General features: G+C 35.0%; 3 protein-coding genes across 3 annotated transcripts in view; 2 read left to right on the top strand and 1 right to left on the bottom strand.

Moving 5' to 3' along the window:
• Taf1 (TATA-box binding protein associated factor 1) overlaps positions 1-23,154 on the top strand; it is a 282,189-nt gene that overhangs the window by 243 nt on the left and 258,792 nt on the right. The gene's annotated exons all lie outside the window — the stretch shown is intronic.
• The window catches only part of LOC145737198 (putative G-protein coupled receptor B0563.6), an 86,604-nt gene that overhangs the window by 49,278 nt on the left and 14,172 nt on the right, over positions 1-23,154 (top strand). The window lies entirely within an intron of this gene.
• On the bottom strand, positions 471-13,700 carry LOC145737197 (COP9 signalosome complex subunit 2-like). The gene is made up of 4 exons (XM_081991798.1): positions 13,068-13,700; positions 1,327-1,476; positions 989-1,269; positions 471-930 (listed from the first exon to the last, which is right to left on the bottom strand). Exons 1-4 carry the CDS (start codon positions 13,624-13,626, stop codon positions 613-615), a joined length of 1,308 nt encoding a protein of 435 aa, XP_081847924.1. The 5' UTR covers positions 13,627-13,700; the 3' UTR covers positions 471-612.

The following is a 23,154-nucleotide window of genomic DNA, read 5'->3' as shown; positions in this document are numbered from 1 at the left end:
TGATTAGGAACATTTTTGTTTTCTTGCAAATTTTTTGTAACTTTCACCGTTTTCGAGTTTTTTAAGAAAAACTGTTTGGTGCAACAAATTTACAAATCAGTGAAATTGTAGTCTGAAATTTGAATACTGTTAAGGACAGTCAGCGACAAAATCGCTTGTAAAACCCACTTGGAGTGACCAAATCATGTTTTTAAGCACATTTTTGGAATCTCCATTAAATTTCCTATCTAATGACATAAAAAACATTTCAAAATCAGGTAAAGTCTTGGAGAAAAGTGGTGCCAAATTATAAAACTGTCTGAAAAAAACAGTTAGGAACAAAATCGCCTGTACAACCTACTTCGAGTGAGAAAATGACTGTTTTAAGCACATTTTTGGAATCCTCATTAAATTTCCTATCCAATAACCTGAAAAAAATATTACAAAATGTGTGGTATTTTACAGTAGAAAAGGTAGTAGTTTACCAAAAATTTTCCTGGTAAAGTAAAATATTTACTTTATCACTACTTCTTAGCATATAAATCAATCTCAATAACATATAATAATAATCCCTGTTTCGAATAGTTGGGGTGCTTATAAACAAATACAAATTAACAAGTAACTACATTATAGTCAAATGGAAATGGCTGAAAACACTTTAACCAGACTATCTGCCCAATTCTCCATAGCGACGTGACGTCTATCTGTGTCCACTTGGGTCATTTTTAGCATTCCATTGACCTGATCGATCCTACCCTGAATACAACCATCCAAAATGTAGGAAACCAGCAGATTCTCCACCTCCTCTTCTTCAATCCGCAATTGGTGGCTGATAAACGAGATTTTGATGTTTTTGTACGGTTTAATAAGACCGAGTAAAGCGTTTCCCCTTACAAATTTGAGCAACTGCTCCAGGTGTTCCCTGATAAACGGATCCGCCATCAGGGACCCCTTTTTAAAAAAAGAAACTTTTATTACTTTCTTGTTGTTCGGAATGGTAAATGAGCACCTTGTTTTTCTCGAAAATCTGAACGAATTCCTCCATTTTGTTGTTTTGAAAAGCGTCAATCAACAAAGTGAGGGCCTTAATCTCCGGATCGTTGGCGTAGGGCTTTGCCTCTTGCGAATCAAACGGATTTATGTTGCTTTTCATTAACATGCTGTTTAAAATTAGGTATTTCAAACAGTTCAAACGTCTCGGACTTCCTGACTCGTCGTAGTTTTTGAATGCTTCAAAAAAATCCGTGTAAGCCTTGTCAAACTCCCCGGCCCTTAAATGCATTTTTCCCCCTGTAAACTTACTAGTAAACAATTTGTTTTTTGGTACTAAAAACTTGTAGGGTTTACCGCATTCTCTGATGTGGCTCATTATTAAAGGGTGAGGGACTGCAGAACGCACTCTGAGAGACTTTGCATACAGTTGCTTCAGTTTTTTGTCATTCTTTTGTTCAGTGTACATTTGGATTTCCAAGGATAACACTTCCAGCATTTGTGTGCCTGTACAGGGTGAGACAACGTTAGATCAAGTTTGTTATTTGGTTAGGTTCGATTATTTCCTTCATATCAATTTTGACCAATCGCTATCAAGAATTAGTATAACAAATGTTAGTTTTAAGTGGAAAAATCACCTAACAACTGTCAACTTAGCAGTATTTCCGGAAAAAAATTCGAAAAAATTTCACACTCCTCACAGCAACATAAAGAATAGTGTTCCCTTTCTAGCTTGAAAGTTACTGTTCTTATTGTTTTAATTAAAATAAAATGTTTATTTAACTCAGGAAATAATCTTACCAAATATCCCTCGTGCATCTAATTTTTCCTGTGGAAAAATTGGAATACTGTTGTTAAAACAAATTACTTAGAAACTCGTTTTTCCGGAAAAATTAAATGCACTAGGGATATTACCCCCGAAAAATACAAAAAATTTTTAGAGAATATTAAGATGCATAGTTTAAAATTACTTTTTTGATATACAGGGTGTATAAAGGCTTAATAAAAATTTATTAATTTTATTTTTAAATGAAACCTTTTTGGTTGATAATGTCATATACCTAAACCTAATAGTTTTTCTAATATTTCAATTTTTTTAGCAAAAAAATAAAATTTTTACTTTGATGGAAAATTGTTTGTTTCTCAAAGTAAAATACTCGATTTTTTGTGCAAACGTTCTACAGGGACGACAAAAAAAAGTATCCAAATAAATTTAAGCGTTAAATGCTACAGGAGGTTCAATTTTTTTAAATATCTACTTTGACTAATTCAACTTAAGAATTCTCGACTTTTTTAAATGGAACACCCTGTGTATTATTATTTTTTCTGATAGCTTTTATGAAACTTTGTGTCATATACCTAATATTAATAGTCGATTGCGATTGCGATTTATTTTCCAAAGTTTTGAGGGTCACGTGACTGTTTTTGACAATGTCAACTGGCCTTTACAGTGTTGCAAGCTCAAAAATTGAATTATCAAAGTCACGTGTCGTGTAATTTTCAATTTAAGTTTGTACAACTGTGCAAATGGAATTTGTCAATTTTCCAAAATTTAAACTGCGTTTTTAAGGTCACGTGACTGTTTTTGACAATGTCAACTGGCCTTTACAGTGTTGAAAATTGAATTATCAAAGTCACGTGACGTGTATTTTGCAATTTCAGTTTTTACAACTGTCTAAATTGAATTTATCAATTTTCCAAAGTTAAAACTGCGTTTTGAAGGTCACGTGACTGTTTTTGACAATGTCAACTGGCCTTTACAGTGTGGCAAACTGAAAAATTTAAATATCCCAGTCACGTGACGTGTATTTTGCAATTTCAGTTTGTACAACTGTCTAAATGTAATTTATCAATTTTCCAAAATTTAAACTGCGTTTTGAAGGTCACGTGACTGTTTTTGACAATGTCAACTGGCTTTTACAGTGTGGCAAACTGAAAAATTGAAATATCCCAGTCACGTGACGTGTATTTTGCAATTTCAGTTTGTACAACTGTCTAAATGTAATTTATCAATTTTCCAAAATTTAAACTGCGTTTTGAAGGTCACGTGACTGTTTTTGACAATGTCAACTGGCTTTTACAGTGTGGCAAACTGAAAAATTGAAATATCCCAGTCACGTGACGTGTATTTTGCAATTTCAGTTTGTACAACTGTCTAAATGTAATTTATCAATTTTCCAAAATTTAAACTGCGTTTTGAAGGTCACGTGACTGTTTTTGACAATGTCAACTGGCTTTTACAGTGTGGCAAACTGAAAAATTGAAATATCCCAGTCACGTGACGTGTATTTTGCAATTTCAGTTTTTACAACTGTCTAAATTTAATTTACCAATTTTCCAAATTTTACACTGCATTTTGAAGGTCACGTGACTGTTTTTGACTATGTCAACTGGCCTTTACAGTGTTGCCAATTGAAAAATTTAATTATCAAAGTCACGTGACGTGTATTTTGCAATTTAAGTTTTTAGAACTGTCTAAATTTAATTTATTAATTTTCCAAAGTTTAAACTGCGTTTTGAAGGTCACGTGACTGTTTTTGACAATGTCAACTGGCCTTTACAGTGTTGCAAACTGAAAAATTGAATTGTCAAAGTCACGTGACGTGTATTTTCCAATTTCAGTTTGAACAACTGTCTTAATTTAATTTCTCAATTTTCCAAAATTTGAACTGCATTTTGAAGGTCACGTGACTATTTTTGACAATGTCAACTGGCCTTTACAGTGTTGCAAACTGAAAAATTGAATTATCAAAGTCACGTGACGTGTATTTTGCAATTTAAGTTTGAACAACTGTCTTAATTTAATTTCTCAATTTTCCAAAATTTGAACTGCATTTTGAAGGTCACGTGACTATTTTTGACAATGTCAACTGGCCTTTACAGTGTTGCAAACTGAAAAATTGAACCATCAAAGTCACGTGACGTGTATTTTACAATTTCAGTTTGTACAACTGTCTTAATTTAATTTCTCAATTTTCCAAAGTTTAAACTGCGTTTTGAAGGTCACGTGACTGTTTTTGACAATGTCAACTGGCCTTTACAGTGTTGCAAACTGAAAAATTGAATTGTCAAAGTCACGTGACGTGTATTTTCCAATTTCAGTTTGAACAACTGTCTTAATTTAATTTCTCAATTTTCCAAAATTTGAACTGCATTTTGAAGGTCACGTGACTATTTTTGACAATGTCAACTGGCCTTTACAGTGTTGCAAACTGAAAAATTGAATTATCAAAGTCACGTGACGTGTATTTTGCAATTTAAGTTTGAACAACTGTCTAAATGTAATTTATCAATTTTCCAAAATTTAAACTGCGTTTTGAAGGTCACGTGACTGTTTTTGACAATGTCAACTGGCCTTTACAGTGTTGCAAACTGAAAAATTGAATTATCCCAGTCACGTGACGTGTATTTTGCAGTTTCAGTTTTTACAACTGTCTAAATGTAATTTATCAATTTTCCAAAATTTAAACTGCGTTTTGAAGGCCACGTGACTGTTTTTGACAATGTCAACCGGCCTTTACAGTGTTGCAAACTGAAAAATTGAATTATCAAAGTCACGTGACGTGTATTTTGCAATTTCAGTTCTTACAACTGTCTTAATTTAATTTCTCAATTTTCCAAAGTTTAAACTGCGTTTTGAAGGTCACGTGACGATTTTTGACAATGTCAACTGGCCTTTACAGTGTAGCAAACTGAAAAATTGAATTATCAAAGTCACGTGACGTGTATTTTGCAATTTAAGTTTTTACAACTGTCTAAATTTAATTTACCAATTTTCCAAATTTTACACTGCATTTTGAAGGTCACGTGACAGTTTTTGACAATGTCAACTGGCCTTTACAGTGTTGCAAATTGAAAAATTGAATTATTAAAGTCACGTGACGTGTATTTTGCAATTTAAGTTTTTACAACTGTCTACATTTAATTTATTAATTTTCCAAAGTTTAAACTGCGTTTTGAAGGCCACGTGACTGTTTTTGACAATGTCAACTGGCCTTTACAGTGTAGCAAACTGAAAAATTGAGCCATCAGAGTCACGTGACGTGTATTTTGCAATTTAAGTTTTTACAGCTGTCTTAATTTAATTTATCAATTTTCCAAAATTTAAAGTGCGTTTTGAAGGTCACGTGACTGTTTTTGACAATGTCAACTGGCCTTTACAGTGTTGCAAACTGAAAAATTGAATTATCAAAGTCACGTGACGTGTATTTTGCAATTTAAGTTTTTAGAACTGTCTAAATTTAATTTATCAATTTTCCAAAGTTTAAACTGCATTTTGAAGTTCACGTGACTGTTTTTCGCTATGTCAACTGGCCTTTACAGTGTTGCAAACGGAAAAATTGAATTATAAAGTCACATGACCTAGTACTTACAATTGTACGTCTAAATTTTTTAAATTTTCATTTAAGTGATAAGTGTCTTTATTTGACACGTGCAACTTGGTTCCTATGACAGTTAGAAGATTCGTGCAAACGTCAAAATATAACCCGTAATTCCAGGCAACCGTACAAAAAATATTTTTAGTTTGTCGGAATTTGGAAAAACAGTCACCTGTCACTGACAATTTGAAGCTTCCGGCACAAGTTCAAATCAAGTGTCAAAAATTTGGTAAAACTCTTATGCCTGCTTTATACCTCTCAATTAACAATTAAACTAAACTTTCATTTAAACTAAAATTAATTTATCAAAGCTGAAAGTGAACTTACAAGCGAGCCCATTTATACTTTCAATTTACACTAAACTAAAATTAATTTTAAATTTAAGTTAAACCAACTTTATTAAAGTTCGGCTTAATTCGTTTAAATTCGTTGACTTTCGGAACTATCACTGTCATACTTGTCATCACTCATGATGTAAATTGCTGTCTTCCATTGCGATACGTAGTCTATTAGACTTGAATCGTCTATTTCCATAATTGGATTTTTTTCCGAAACAGTGGTTCAAGAACAAATTTTTTAAATTATTTTAATAAAAATTTTCTTTATCCACAAAACACGCGTAATGACGATGACAATAGAAACGTCAACGTCAAACATCAACGTCGAACGTCCAGCAAGTCAAAACAGTCATTTATTTTTCTAATTATTAATTTGTAGTATAAACCTAAACAAGATTTCTTAGTTTAAATATTAATTTTAGTGGAAATTTAAATTTAATTTAATTCTTAAATGGGAGGTATAAAGCAGGCATTACGTTCTTATGGAGCAGATATAACGAGATTTTCCACTGGAAATCGTCAAATTGTTCAGACACTGCCTAACCACCACTTACTTCCTATGGCAGGGTGAATTCTGCGAACCGAATGATGGTGTGTCAGACCGAATGGGCAGTCCTCTCAGTTCGGTAATAGCAAACTATTTTATGGAAACATTCGAAGTAATCCGCTCCGCTCCAAAGAAACCAAAGTTCTGGTTTCGATACGTTGACGATACCTTTGTAGTATGGAGCCACGGTGAAGACGAACTGCAGCGATTCTTGGTACATCTAAACTCCATAAATCCATGAAGAATTCAATTTACTATGGAGACCGAAAAAGAACGACGTCTACCTTTCCTGGATGTAATGGTGACAAGGAAACCTAATGGAATAATACTGGCTCACACGGTGTATCGAAAACCAACACACACGGATCGTTATCTCAATAGTGGATCTAATCATCACCCTAGCCAAAGAGGAGTGATCAAAACCGTATCGGAGCGGGCAAGAAGGGTTTACGAACCATCAGAGTTAGAAAAGGAGCTTAAACTTCTGGTTTTCGGATGGAACGGATACAGTAGACAACAATACAACAGAGCCACTCGCCCAAGAAACATCGAACTACGTAGACAACAAACGGGGGAAGTTGAAGAGAAAGTTGGTTGGACTTGCTTACCATACATATCCGAGGTTACGGATAGGATTGGAAGGATTTTAGAGAAGCACAAGGTCAAGACGGTCTTTAAAGCAACCCGCACGATACAACAGAGTCTCAGATGGGACAACGGAATCCTTTAGCGGCTTCTGGAGTTTACAGGATCCCGTGCAGCTGTTGATCCGTATATATTGGAACGACTAAACGTAGTGTCAACACGAGAATAGCAGAGCACAAGAGAAGTTGCAGACTGGGACAGACCGAGAAATCGGCGTTGGCAGAACATGCACTTTCTAGAGGACACGATATTCGTTTTGAAGAGGTGGAGGTTTTGGATCGATCATCACGTTACTATCCTAGATTATCTAGAGAAGCCATTGAGATCTTTAAACACGAGAACGAGAACATCATGAACAGAAAGGAAGAGACCACCTTGTTAGATTCGGAGTGAAAACGAACTGTGACGGTACCTTTAAAAAATCAATCTTAAGCTTTTGGGTCTTTAAAATTTGGAAAAACAGTCACGTAACCTGAGAAAGTCATATTTATTGAATCATTAATGCTTATCGACATTTTGACAAAAGTCATGTACAAATTGTAAAAGCAGGCATGCTACTTAATTCAACCTAAAAACAGTCACGTGGCAATAAAAAAAAATTTAAGAGTGTATTTCATCAAGATTTATCATTATCTCAATACCAGGGGACTTCTCAATACAAGAGAACAAATCAACGAATTTGTACGTTCTGCTCCAGACAAGAAGTTTTTGATGTTAAAAGTGGCCTTTCTAATTGGAAATGGAGGTGCCTGCCGAACCAATGAACTAACCAAGATGACCACGGAAGATGTTTGACGTTTTAGAGGACGGAAGCTGATTGTTACTATTCCCGACTCCAAAACCCACAAGAAACGAACGTTCGCGATAGTATGAGGGCGAAGTCAATCCTGTTCTTTTATTTAAAAAGTATGCAATGGTAAGGCCAGCCCATATGTTACTCACCGAAGACTGTTTCTATCATAAGAACAGGAAAATGTACAGTACAGCCTTGCGGCACTCATTTCTTCGCTAAACTACCTCAAAAAATAACTGAGTATCTTTCACTTGAAAATCCTAATATGTATACTGGTCACTGAGTTAGAAGATCTTTGGCAAATTTTCTTGTTAATGCTGGAGGGGATATATTGGATTTACTTGGTGGATGGGAATCAACGAAGTTTGCTAGAGGGTATCTAGAAGAAAGTGTGTCCAAGAAAGTTTCCATTGCTCGCAAAATTCGAATCGGTGATGTCTCCGGCAGTGAATTAAGCCCTAGGGAACCGGATGAAATGGAGAGGAATGCATACTCGGCCATTAATCAGCCTTCAGAAGACATAAACATGATCGTGGACTCCAAAGGCAGTGGAGTATCCGTCAAGTTTGAAAACTGTCAAAACATTGTTTTGAATATTCATGAAAAGTCGTTGTAATATTATTCTGTTATCGAACCTGTTGTCCTTTGTAACTAACGTATTATTAGTAAAGAAGGTTTTATGAAGGAGTTAGTACATTTATGATGTTGATAATTATTAATTGTCTCTTCTGGTCATAATACTCAGAATTCTTTACTTAAATTTGACAACGTTCGTGCAGTGTTGCCAAGCTTTCTCTCTTCTTACTCTAATTCTTCTTTCTTATTTTGCAAATTCTGTCTACTTAAATTGTTGTTATTATTATCTCTACTCAACATGGATTTGCTTAGTGTCATAGCTTGGTTATTTTGACAGTTACAAAGTTCCAGTTTACTGCATTTCTCTTCTAGTCATTTATTAACTTGTCATTGAAATATCATGATATGTGGGAGTTAATATATTGTTTGACCGGTTTCCCGGATTGTCACCGGATGACAGCTGATTAACTTCGTCTTTTAGGTTGAGATGTTGAATGGATTTGATTCATTAAATTGTAAGTTTGTATCATTTGCTTTATCATATCATAAACTAGATGTTTTTACTCTTTAATTGAACACTAACCGAAACTTGAACGGCTCTTTCATTGCCTCAAAACATAAGTCAAAATGCAATGTTTTGATGCCAACTGTCAGTGAGGATGACAGTCAGAAGAATTATTTTGTTTACGTTCAAGATTAGCTGTAATTGGTCTATTTCTTTACACACGCTGAAGATTGTCTGTGATTGGTCTATTTCTTTACGCAACGCTGAAGATTGTCTGTGATTGGTCTATTTCTTTACGCAACGCTGAAGATTGTCTGTGATTGGTCTATCTCTTTACGCACGCTGAAGATTGTCTAGGATTCTGTATTCGTTCAACCGTTGGCAATTGCCTACTTATCCGTTCTCTAAACTGTTAAGGAATGAACCAATATCCCTGTAGGAGTAGAAAAAATAATTTAATGGCATTTTGATGTATTTCAAGGCAGTTTGAGGCAGTTTTTAAGGTATCATCACTATGAGACATTTTGAGCAATAATAGAAGCATTGTGAGGTATTTTAAAGTCATTTCAAGGTATTTTGTATGCAAAACGGCATTTTGGTGTACAAAAAATTATCGGCGATCTACCCCTCGCCCTGTACAGGGACTTTCACTGGGGATTGACCAACCCCCCTTTTTGGGCTTCCCTGTATGTAATTAAAGAAACTGAGATAGCCATTTGATGTAGTTTAAAAAGTTGTACCATGGTGGTGTACTATTCATATTTGTTTAGCTTTTATAAAATTTTCTACCAAAATCAGTATTAATATTTATGCATAAAGACGATATTTTCATGTACCAAATTGGTATCTCAACGGGACTTGTCGCTATAATTACAATTAATGGTAAAGGAAAAAGGTCTTTGTTGACATTTTTTATTTAATTGTTAACAAAGTTGAAACTGGCTTGAAATAAAACGCTCTCTTTATGGGCTCTGCCGTAATAATTACAATTACAGTACGCAAAAATGAGCTTTATAAACATTACATATTTGAATTACTACACTAAGAAAAATTCAACTCTCTTTATCTCGGTTATTTGGCAAAAATCAGTAAAAACTTTAGAAATCAAAGTTGTAGGAAATTTAATTATCTACCATAACCTAAGATGCAAATTTTGCCCTAAATCACTCCAGAATGGAGATATTTGCTAAATAAACTCTAGAGGCATTTAAGCAACTGAGGAAATTTTAACACCCTGAAACTCTGTTATTTAGCAAAATTGGGGAAAACGTTTAAAGAGGAGATAGTTGTAGGGAATTTTATTAATAACTTATATTTTGAGATTTCCAGATTGTTCTAGAAGCTTTCGGAACTTTCTGAAGGCTTCTAGATAGTTTTGAGAGTTTTTGGATTGTTCTGGAAGCTTTTAGATAGTTCTGAAAGTTTTCAAATTGTTCTGTACTTTTGAAGGCTTCTAGGTTGTTCTTGGAGCTTTTGGGAGTTTATAGAACTTTCTGGAAGCTTCTAAACAGTTTTGAAAAGTTATTAGACTGTTATGAAGCTCTTGAAAGTTCTTGGAAGCTTCTAAGGAGTTTTGGAAACTTTTAGATTGTTCTGAAAATGGTTGAAGTTTCCTAGATTGTTCAAAAGCAATTTCTGGGAGTTTTTAGAAATTTTTGGAAGCTTCTAAACAGTTTTGAAAAGTTTTTAGATTGTTCTTGAAGCTATTGGCAATTTCCAGAAGTTTTTGGAAGCTTCTAAACAGTTTTTAAATCGTTCTGGAAGCTTTTTAAAGTTTCTAAAAGTTTCTGGAAACTTCTAGATAGTTCTGAAAACTTTTAGATTGTTCTGGAAGCATTTGGAAATTTCTAGATTCTTCTAGAGTTTAAAGATATTCATAGAAGCTGCTAGACAGTTTTGAAAGCTTCTAAATTGTTCTTGAAGCACTTGAATCTTTGTATAAGCTTTTGAAAGTTTTTAGATTGATCTGGAAGCTTTTGAAGGTTTCTATATTATTCTAGAAGTTTTTGGGAGTTTCAGTATGTTTATAGAAGCTGCTAGACAGTTTTGAAAGCTTCTAGATTGTTCTGGAAGCACTTGAAGGTTTCTAGAGCTTTGTAGAAGCTTTTGAAAGTTTTTAGATAGTTCTACAAACTTTTGGGAGTTTAAAGATGTTTATAGAAGCTGCTAGACAGTTTTCAAAGCTTCTAGATTGTTGTGGAAGCACTTGAAGGTTTCTAGATCTGTGTAGAAGCTATTGAAAGTTTTTAGATAGTTCTTGAAGCTTTCAGATTGTTCTGGAAGTTTCTAGATTGTTCCAGAAGCTTTTGGAAGTTTAAAGATGTTTATAGAAGCTGCTAGAAAGTTTTGAAATCTTCTAGATTGTTCTGGAAGCACTTGAAGGTTTCTAGATCTTTGTAGAAGCTTTTGAAAGTTTTTAGATAGTTCTAAAATTTTTCAGATTGTTCTGGAAGCTTTTGAACTTTTCTAGATTGTTCTAGCAGTTTTTGGGAGTTTAAATATGTTTATAGAAGCTGCTAGACAGTTTTGAAAGCTTCTAAAATGTTCTTGAAGCACTTGAAGGTTTCTAGATCTTTGTATAAGCTTTTGACAGTTTTTAGATTGATCTGGAAGTTTTGAAGGTTTCTAGATTATTCTAGAAGTTTTTGGGAATTTCAGTATGTTTATAGAAGCTGCTAGACAGTTTTGAAAGCTTCTAGATTGTTCTGGAAGCACTTGAAGGTTTCTAGAGCTTTGTAGAAGCTTTTGAAAGTTTTTAGATAGTTCTACAAACTTTTGGGAGTTAAAAGATGTTTATAGAAGCTGTTAGACAGTTTTCAAAGCTTCTAGATGGTTGTGGAAGCACTTGAAGGTTTCTAGATCTTTGTAGAAGCTTTTGAAAGTTTCTAGATAGTTCTAAAAGCTTTCAGATTGTTCTGGAAGTTTCTAGATTGTTCCAGAAGCTTTTGAAAGCTTAAAGATGTTTATAGAAGCTGCTAGACAGTTTTCAAAGCTTCTAGATTGTTCTGGAAGCACTTGAATTTTTCTAGATATTTGTAGAAGCTTTTGAAAGTTTCTGAACGCTTCTAAATAGTTATAAAAGCTTTCAGATTGTTCTGGAAACTTTCGAAGATTTCTAGATTGTTCTAGAAGTTTTTGGGAGTTTCAAAATGTCTATGAAAGCTTCTAGACAGTTTCGAAAGCTGTTGGAAGCTTTTGGAGGTTTCTAGATTCTTTTAGAAGCTGTTTGGTGCTTCTAGAAGATTCTGGACACTATATTCTTCTACTATAGTCTAATTCGATAATTTATTTTGATAAAATTTGTTTTTTTTTTATAATAATGCTAAAATCGACATAAGAATTGCTTAGAATATTGAAATTTTAATTTGTTTATGTTTAAAACTACTGAAATCTAGGCCAGAATAATTACTTTGATGGAATTGAGACGGATTGCTTACAATATGAGGAAATTGATAGTTAAAATCGTCACTGAAATTGACGTTTGAAATCGCTAAAGAGCGATGAAATTGAAATTGAGATAACCTAAATTGAAAATTGTCTAAAAATATCAAAAAATGAGTACCAAAATATTCCTAACCTTCAAATATGGAAGAGCTACAGCCAATAATGGTGTTTTTTCTAATGGATCACCCGGTATATTTAACTATTTTCGGAATGTGCTCGAAATTCTGCAAATATTTTTACAAAAAATAAATAAAATTTTAATATTTTTTAAACCTTGTATATTGATAAATTATAGAAAGGACCATTCATTAATTATAACTCTGGAATCATAGCCATGAACCAATGAGGGTAGAATATAAGACATGTTTTACAATTTTACAACAAACTAAAATAATAGTTGTTGTGCAACATCTGGTGACATCTGTACTCAACTCTATAAGTAAGAAAGTAATCTGTAATTATCAACTCATAGAGTTGAGTACAGATGTCACCAGATGTTGCACAACAACTATCATTTCTGGCATCCAGTTGACTATACTGGAACGAAGGTTTTGTTCTTTGGTTATCAAGCCCTATAGCCTCTCTGATGAGCCGTAATACGGCGAAACCGGTCAGAGGATTGGGATTGATAAACAAAAAACAAAACCTCACCATTCTTTAAACTAAAATAAAATATTAAGAAATAAAAGAAAAAAAAAGAAAATTTTGTGGTCATTTTTGGATTAAACTTTTTAAACTACATTAAATGGCTATTTCAGTTTTTTAAATTAGATACAGGGAAGTCAGAAAAAGGGGGTTAATCAGTCCCCAGTGAAAGATCCTGTACATTATAGTTATGTAGAAAAAAGCACTCAGAACATGACCAACTAACCTTGATGGGGATCCAGATCATTTTCCTCCTCTTTAAAGCTGTGTTTAAGCTCTTTAATTATACCAGCCAGCTTAAAAAACTCTCCCCTCTCCAAGAAAACCTTCCCAAGCTTGGTATTGGTCTTAAACCACAATCTGTCATTTTTAGATTTGCGCAAAGCGTCCAAAGTGGTCTCGTAAAATTTCTGCAACAGGTCGACGTCTTTCGATCCGGACGTGTAGTCCAGCACCGAATTAATCGATTTTTCCCCGTGGTTTTTGGTGACCGCTTGATTAATGTACCCCAACAATTCCCGGTACCTGTTCAACGTTTCCTCGTAGTTGCCCAGCTGGAAATTGATCTTGACCAGCTGTTTGAGCGCTTTGAAGCCCCACTCGCCTTTGCTGTCTCCCTGGAGATCCAACACCTTCTGGAACGCCTCGACCGCACTCTTGGGACTCTCCTCTTTCAGGGTTTTGGCCAGGTAGTACTGGTTCTCCAAGTCCACGTCCGGTTCCGAGGTACTGTCCTCACTGTACTCCAAGCCGTATTCGGTGTCGAAAATAAAATCGTCACTCATTTTTTGGGCCCCAAATCGGTGATTTACCACGTGGATCCGTTAACCGTTAACACTGATGACATTTGACAATGACGTCGAGAATCTTTAGATTGTCAAGTTTACTAGGGATGGGCTTGAGAATCGACTTTAATGAAAAACGGTAAACTGGCAATAATAGCTTGGGTTGTAAATACAGGGTGATTCCAAAGTTGCTGCTTTCCTTTCACCTGCGAATAGGGCCTCAAAAAATAAGGTTTTTTTTCTTTGACACTTTTTCGAAATATGAACAATAACGAAGATACAGGGTGTCAAAGTTTTACTGAAAAAATAATGATTTTGGCCAAACCACTTGAAGTAATTAAACACAATTTTGTAGGTGTCAATAGCTACGTGGAAAGGAAATTTTCCATGAAACAACAATTTTCTTGCGTTTACCAGTGGCGGGCGTATAATTTTTTTAAAACATTTTCAAAAAAAAAATATTACCCTACTGGTTTTTTTCAAAATAAAATTTATTATTGAATTCCTTGTTCAATTCTAAAAATAAAACCCCTTTTATTATTTTTTGCTACGACGCACCATTTCCCAGTAAAAAAATAAAAACCGTCTTAATGCGTGCCTAAAATTAAATGCTGTTTTAATTTAAAATGTCAAATTATTAAAAATTAGTTCAAATGCGGCTGAAATCTTTTGTTTTTGTTTATGTCTGTTGATAAGGAATAACCTGTAGTTAGTTAAAATGAAATTTAAGTTATTTTTTATTTTGTTTTTTTTTTCAGTAAAACTTTGACACCCTGTATCTTCGTTATTGTTCATATTTCGAAAAACCGTCAAAGGAAAAAAAAACTTATTTTTTGAAGCCCTATTCGTAAGTGAAAGGAAAGCCCCAACTTTGGAATCACCCTGTATAATAGTTTTTTTTCACTCTCACTCAAGCAGAATGGTTTCTCGTTGAATTGGTGTTGAATAACTCATCACACTCAAGATACAGCGAGTTCAAATTTTGAACTAATTTTCGGTAAAAAGTACATCAAAGTAGTTTTTGGAAAATATCTCAAAAACGGTTAGATTTACATAAAAACTGCAAGTGCAAAATTGTTCCTAATGAACCACTAAACCAAAATACGTAACGTTTGAACCTAATTACAGTTGCCTGTATACAGGATGTGTACAAAATTGTAAGTGGGTCATTATTTTTGCTCACCCTGTACACAATTTTTTTCATAAAATTTTTTGCTTTGCACCATTGAAAAAAATCAGTTCAAAACGATTTTTTTGAGTGGTTGAACCACCCTGAATTCCCGAAAATAAGCAAGATACAGGGTGTTCAAAATTTTAACAAATTTTCGGTAAAAAGTCCATCAAAGTAGTTTTTGTAAAATATCTCGAAAACGGTTAGATTTACATAAAAACCGCAAAAGTGCAAAATTGTTCCTAATAAACCACTGAACCAAACTACGTAACGTTTGAAATTCAATACAGTTGCCTGTATACAGGGTGTGCACAATATTGTTGGTGGGTCTTTATTTTTTCTCACCCTGTACAGAATTTTTTAGATACAATTTTTTGCCCTACACCACTGAGAAGAGCAGTTTAAGACGATTCTTTCTAGTGGTTGAACCACCGTGAACTCCAAAAAATAACCAAGATACAGGGTGTTCAAGTTTTGCACTCATTTTCGGTAAAAAGTGCATCAAAGTAGTTTTTGATAAATATCTCGAAAACGGTTGGATTTACAAAAAAACTGCGAGAGTGTAAAATTGTTCCTAATAAACAACTAAACCAAATTGCGTAACGTTTTTGAAATTCAATACAGTTACTTGTATACAGGGTGTGCGAAAAATTGTTGGTCAGTCATTATTTTTGCTCACCCTGTACATAATTTTTTAGATACAATTTTTTGCTTGACACCACTGAAAAAATCAGTTTAAGATGATTCTTTTGAGTGGTTGAACCACCCTGAACTCCCAAAAATAACCAAGATACAGGGTGTTCAAGTTTTGCACTAATTTTCGGTGAAAAGTGCATCAAAGTAGTTTTTCAAAAATATCTCGAAAACTGTTAGTTTTACATAAAAACTGCTAGAGTGCAAAATTGTACCTAATGAACCACTAAACCAAACTACGTAACGTTTGACCTTCAATACAGTTCCCTGTATACAGGGTGTGCACAAAATTGTTGGTCAGTCATTATTTTTGCTCACCCTGTACACAATTTTTTAGATACAATTTTTTGCTCTACATCACTGAAAAGTGCAGTTTTAAACGATTCTTTCGAGTGGTTGAACCACCCTGAACTCCCAAAAATAACCAAGATACAGGGTGTTAAAATTTTTAATTAATTTTCGGTAAAAAGTGCATCAAAGTAGTTTTTGGAAAATATCTCGAAAACGGTTAGATTTACAAAAAAACTGCAAGAGTGTAAAATTGTTCCTAATAAACCACTGAACCAAACTACGTAACATTTGAACTTCAATACAGTTGCCTGTATACAGGGTGTGCACAAAGTTCTTGGTAAGTCAATATTTTTGCTAACCCTGTACACAATTTTTTAGATACAATTTTTTGCTCTACATTACTGAAAAGTGCAGTTTAAGACGATTCTTTGGAGTGGTTGAACCACCCTGAACTCCCAAAAATAACCAAGATACAGGGTGTTCAAGTTTTAAACTAATTTTCGGTAAAAACTGTATGAAAGTAGTTTTTGTAAAATATCTCAAAAACGGTTAGATTTACATAAAAACTGCAAGAATGCAAAATTGTTCCTAATGAACCACTAAACCAAACTACGCAACGTTTGAACTTCAATACAGTTGCTTGTATACAGGGTGTGCGCAAAATTGTTGGTCAGTCATTATTTTTGCTCACCCTGTACATAATTTTTTAGATACAATTTTTTGCTCTACATTACTGAAAAGTGCAGTTTAAGACGATTCTTTGGAGTGGTTGAACCACCCTGAACTCCCAAAAATAACCAAGATACAGGGTGTTCAAGTTTTGCACTAATTTTCGGTAAAAAGTGCATCAAAGTAGTTTTTGGAAAATATCTCAAAAACGGTTAGATTTATATAAAAACTGCAAGAATGCAAAATTGTTCCTAATGAACCACTAAACCAAACTACGCAACGTTTGAACTTCAATACAGTTGCTTGTATACAGGGTGTGCGCAAAATTGTTGGTCAGTCATTATTTTTGCTCACCCTGTACATAATTTTTTAGATACAATTTTTTGCTCTACATTATTGAAAAGTGCAGTTTAAGACGATTCTTTGGAGTGGTTGAACCACCCTGAACTCCCAAAAATAACCAAGATACAGGGTGTTCAAGTTTTGCACTAATTTTCGGTAAAAAGTGTGTAACCTTATTTTGCCTAAAATAATAAGGAATGCAAACGGCAGCTTTTCATCTGGTGAGCACTATGGGTTCGAAGGCAATTTTCTAAAATGACTGTATTTGCTTTTCAATAATAATTAAAGAAAGAGAAAAAAAAAAAAAGAAATTTAAAATGGGCGCCACGCAGTTTTGATGATGAGGAAACTGCGAAAATAAATGAAAAGAAAATATCTTACGAACGGGTATCAACGCAACTAGTGAACACTAAATAAACACAAATTAATTTTCCCTTTATGAAATCTCTTTACTGGGTTTGCTCAACATACCATGTTGTTATTACAGTTCAATAGATGAGTAGTTTATAATAATGTAAATAGCAGGTAAATCATTATTCGGTGTTAAAACGTTGAGATAGCGTATAATTATAATTGACAAATGGTATCACCCTATAGTCGACTATAGTTCACATTTATGTAATTGCTATTAGAAGATAAACCAACCTTTGTTATGTTTCGCCGATCGGAAGTATCAAAGTGATTTAAAGTTTTAAGTGTGAGCAAAACTTTAATAAAGGGAAGCTTTGTTATGTGTTTCTTTGAATCTGAGTTTAGTGGTTTGTTTGTGAAAACAGTGAAGAAAATAAAAATAAAGATTTGGAGTAAACTGGCCTTAATACACAGGCTTGAACCTGGTGTCTTCGAAGGTTCTTGAAGTTCTATTTCATCTGAAGATCTCTACAAATGGATGCTTGGAGTACTGCTGGCGAAAATGATTGCAAGGTCGCAAAGATGTCAGACTTTTGGCGTAATATGGTGCAGGTCGGGTCAACCTCTACTGGATTTGTACGACCATTCCAGGGGGTATAACTGGCTGTTACACAACAGGGTAGGAGTCGACTCCCTCAGATCTTCAAAAGACCAAAGTAAGTTACACAGTGCCACTCAGAAAATTAATATACTGCTATAGAAAACTCACCATAACAGATCTGCACAAAAAACTAAAACGTGGCCGAAGCCAACCGATTCCTGCTGAAGAAACTGGGTTTCCAGGGCTAACAGAGCGATAAGCCTATTCTTCAGGGCGTCTCGCAGTACCAGGTGATTGTTAATTTTAATTTTAAATCCCCTTGACGGGTAATTGGATAAAATATCCGAAAACTAACAAAATAACACGTTCTGGTAAAGCAGAGAGCAATGGAATGCTCACTCAAGAAAATGGCGACCTCATCTTCCCATACAGGACAAAAACCCTGCTTTCTGATTGGGCATGAAATACCGGGTTTCAAAGAAGCGGCTTTGAAACACACTGAAATAGCGTTCTGAGATTTGGCAACATTGTGAAGGCTTAGATGTACTACCATTATAATGTATCGCTTAAAACATAATGAACAGACATATATATATATATTTTATTATACTTATTATATCGTCGATAGGTCCTACTTGTTTGTGTTAATACCCTATTATACATCTGCAAAATTTTTTTTTGTTTTTATTCAAGCCAAAAAAAAAGTTCCTGCCACACAATCCTCCTCCAAAAAAAAACAAAAAAAAATATATCATTATATATTTTTTTTTGATTATGTACCAAAAAAAAAAATTTATCTAGGTTAATTAACAAAGAAAGAAGAAAATTAAAGAACTCAACAGTATTCTACTAACATTAGTTTGCTCTCGGGATTTTTGTTTAGTCCAGTATCTTCGCGTACTACACGGCCTTGGGGCGACTCAATCGGTAAAGACATAATATTGAACTGACAAATCAGGAAATAAAGACAAAAACGGGGAGGTCTCTAAACAAGGAAAAGAGCAAACTTAAGACTGAGAATTTGCCCATGATGACAATTCAGTCAAGAAAAAAAACTTATAAGTAAAAAGCATATTTACAACATTGTCTAGTTAAACTAGTTTACCATAATTACGGGATCCCATCTGTACTATATACATTTCAAATGTTGCACAATTGAAAATAGTCTTGCAAAACTTTAAAAAAAATTGTCCGGACATACTTTAAACGTTTAACGTGACATAAAAAAAAACCATAATACCAGATAACAGTTAGTACCGACTAACCAAATACCAAAAAAAAAAAAATATTACCCAACGGAAACATCAGAATTTGATCCAAAATAAGGTTTCAAATCTTTCACATGCCATTCTCCTCCGTAACTTCCATCTGCTTTCTCCAAAATGTAGACAAGTCGGGACTTCTTTGCCTTAATTTTGCAAAGAATGTACTTAGGTGCGAGTTTAGCTGAAAACTTAGATGTAGCATCTGAAAGGACTTTATTTTTCCTCCATACTCTATCACCAACCGCAAAAGATATCTCTCGTCTGCGTAGATCATATGATCGTTTATATCGACTGTGCGCGACACTAAGGCATTTCTCTACCTCTTTGAAGATGTCAGCCAACCCGGAGATATCATCGATATATGCGTTCCTATCTGATGGGTTGAGGACTATGTCTTTAGTTTCCGATATTTTGCTATAGTAGTTTCCTGATAGCGGAATATTTCGACCAAAAACTATGAATGCAGGAGCCAAGTCATGCACCTCGTGTTTTGCTGCGTTCATAGCAAACTGAATTTTTGTTAGTTCTGCATCCCATTCTTGATGATTCTTGATGTAACATCGGATGGCAGTTCCAACGGTTTTGTTAGTTCTTTCTACGAAATTACATTGGGCCGAATACCTAGGAGTAAACCAGATTTTTACATGATAAGTTTCAGCGAGATGTTTGAAAACTCTTCCAGCAAATTGAGTGCCATTATCACAAATTATGATTTGGGGTACTCCAAAAACCAAAAATACATTGTTTTCCAACAGTTTAACTATATTTTTAGCAACTGCTTGACGTATAGGAAAAAGTAAAGAATACTTTGAAAACCAACAAGTAACGACTAACAAATAGTAATTTCCTTTCTTAGACCTGGGAAATGGTCCCATTAAATCAACGGCTATAACCTGAAAAGGGAACTGCACTGATTTCTGAGCACCCATTTTACCTAGAGGACCTGAGTTAGACAATTTTTGAGCTTGACAAACTTTACAAGCTCTACAATATCTTCGAATATCTACTCGCATTTTAGGCCAATAATAAGAATCTTGGACGCGGGACAAGGTTTTGAAAATTCCAAAATGTGAACAAGAAGGAGGGTCATGACAATCCTTCATCACCTGTAAACGACAGTTTTTTGGTACGACCGTCTTCCAGTCAAAAAGGTTACTCGACAGTGGGAGATTATTTGGGATATACTTAAATATAACATTCTGTTCGACTTTCCATTGAGGATACGATTCTGGGTTTTTAAGGATTTTACTTCTAAGTTCTTCATACCAAGGGTCTAATTCACCAGAAGCAACATCCATGACGCATACTTCCATATCAATAGGAGGCTCAGAAGATATTCGGGAGAGAGCATCAGGAACCTTGTGTGAGATTCCTTTCCGGTGAATTAAGTCGAAGCTATATTGCCGTAGTTTTACTGACCACCTGGCTAAACGTCCGCAAGGGTCTTTTAAATTATTTAACCACAACAGACTGTGATGGTCTGTTATTACTTTAAACCTCGTACCTTCTACGTACATCCGGAATTTTTCCAAACAAAATATCAACGCCAAGAGTTCGCGTTCTGTTACAGTGTAATTACGCTCGGCTCTAGAGAGCGTCCGAGAGCAGTATGCTATTACACGCTCTCCTCCATCGAGATCCTGCGACAGTACACCACCCAACCCCGTATCACTAGCATCGCATTGAATTGTGAACGGTCTTGAAAAATCCGGCGAACACAGAACCGGAGCTGCAATTAGGGCATTTTTAATATTTTCAAAGGAACTTTGGGCCTCAGGGGTCCATTCTATAGAAGACTTCTTTTTCTTTCCCTTGAGGAGATCATTAATAGGAGAGACCAAAGAAGAGAAATTACCAATAAATCTACGATACCAACTACACAAGCCTATAAATCTTTTAATTTCGGTAGTGGTAGTAGGTCTGGGGTAATTAACCATTGTGGAGACCTTATCAGGGTCGGTACGAATACCCTGACCACCTTCGACAATATAACCCAAATACTTCAACTGTGTTTTAAAAAAAACACACTTACTTAAGTTAATAGTCAAATTAGCCTCAAATAGAATATCCCTAACTTCACCCAACAACCGAATATGATCCTCAAATGTTTTCGAAGTTATGATAATATCGTCTAGGTAAGTAAAAATATTTGGTTCGTACTTTGGGCCAAATAAACTATCTACTAATCGCTGTTGTGTTTGAGCACTGTTACAAAGACCAAAAGGAACAACCTTGAAATGAAAAAGGCCACGAGATGGAACTGTAAATGCTGTTTTGTCTCGCGAGGCTGGGTCTAAAGGAATCTGCCAGAAAGCCTTACGTAGGTCGATACTAGAAATATAGTTGGCTCCCCTCAGAGAGCTTAATATTCTGTCTACACGCGGCAGCGGATAACTGTCATGGCGAGTTACTTCATTTAATTTTCGACCATCGAAACAAAACCTATATTCTCCGTTAGCCTTTTTAACAAGTAACACTGGACTGTTCCAGGGACTCTGCGATGGTTCTACGACACCCAGTTTTAGCATATCATCTAACTCTTGATTGAGAAGTTTTAACATATATGGACTCATTAAATATTGCCTTAGTTTGAACGGCTTGGCCTCGCCGGTGTCAATACTCATTGAAATTTTATTAGTGAGCCCCAATCTTTCCTCACTATTCAACTTATTAAAAGAATCTATAATTAATTTGACTTGCTCTGATTGACTATCGGATAGAGGTTCGAGAGTGCATACATTGGAGATTACATTTCGATTATCTGAATTAGGTTTTGCCTCCGTGATTAAGCCAGAAGTTTTACTTTGAATGAGCCATCTATTGTTTGCAAAGTCTATATCTACTTGAAATCTTCTGCAGAAATCACTACCAAATATGAATGAATGTACAATAGAGGGAACCAGCAATGCAACTAAAATCCGTACTGAATTCTTAATAACTATCGGTAATTCAACAGAACCCTTAACTTTTTGAGAGGTTCCGCAAGCGGTAACAACACTGTCGCTAGTGATCGGGTTAATTTTAAGTTTTAAACGTCGAATTAAACTCACTCCGGATCCACCTACTATGGATACATTAGCACCGCTATCTAACAGGGCAGTAATAGTTTGATCAAAAAGCTTTACATTTATATAAGGTCGGTTGTCATTACTCTTGCTCAGAAAAACCGGAAGCACATTATTATTAGATGAGCCATTAAATTGAAGACTTGTGTTAGTGTGGGAAAGATGACTCGCACATGGAGAGTTGGTTTCTTGATATAGAGGATTATGCGAACCAACCACGCATTCCTCTCTTACGCGTTTCCCGAACAATGTGAACAAGTTTTAGAAGTAACATCTGGCGTCCCACATTTAAAGCAAAATCTCTTTTTAATGTTCGATTTACAGTCTTTGAATAAGTGGTTTGGACCGCTACACTTCCAACAAACGTATTTAGTGCCCGCCTTGTCCTTTTCGCCTTCCTCAGGATTGTTCTCCCTCGGTAGTCTCCTATTCTTCTTGCCATTCCAAAGATATTTCTGATTTCTTTGATTGGACTGTTCCCCACCACGAACATTTGGACTTCTTCTGGACGAAGAGGGTTCATCAAGATTCACCTCACAAACTTGATGCGAACGTGAACTTGAACAAAGGCCTAAAACATCTGCTTCCTCTAAACGTTTACACAACCTACCCAACTCATCAACAGAACTTATATCTTGCAAAGCTAGACGTTGTTGATATTCCTTTTGAAGACCTCTTTTGATGTACTTGACCTTGGTAACAGGAGCCGGACTATATGACAAACGACCAAACAAACCTTCCACGGTTGCTATGAAAAGCACGACTGGTTCGTTCCTACCTTGTTTCCTCATACGGATTTCTCGCCATGTTTCATCATCAACGTCGGAATTTAAAAAATCTGCTTTTAACTTTTCTACCAAAGAATCCCAATCACGAAGAGCGGGCTTAACTAACCTCAACCAAAAGATGGCTTTCTCAGAAAACAAATCGCTAGCCGACTCAAATAACTCAGCTTTAGGAATATGTCTAGCTCGAGCCGTTTCCTCTACGCGTTCAATAAAAGACATAACTTGTTTTGGATCGCCTCCAAATGAAATACCTAATTTATGTACAGGAGTGGGCTTGAAATACTGATTGCTA

The sequence above is a fragment of the Ips typographus genome, linkage group LG13 (genome assembly GCF_016097725.1).
Source record: "Ips typographus isolate SLU linkage group LG13, UJ_Ityp_2.0, whole genome shotgun sequence".
NCBI classification, from domain to species: domain Eukaryota; kingdom Metazoa; phylum Arthropoda; class Insecta; order Coleoptera; family Curculionidae; genus Ips; species Ips typographus.
Note: the sequence above shows the minus strand (reverse complement) of the source record. Positions and strands in the feature narration are given on the sequence as shown.

Coding starts and splice junctions, on each gene's coding strand:
- LOC145737197 (XM_081991798.1), bottom strand. CDS start 13,626: ATGAGTGACGATTTTATTTTCGACACCGAATACGGCTTGGAGTACAGT. Junction 1,477..13,067: donor TGATCTGGATCCCCATCAAG/GTTAGTTGGTCA, acceptor CACCCTGTACAG/GCACACAAATGCTGGAAGTG. Junction 931..988: donor AGATTTTCGAGAAAAACAAG/GTGCTCATTTAC, acceptor TTTTTTAAAAAG/GGGTCCCTGATGGCGGATCC.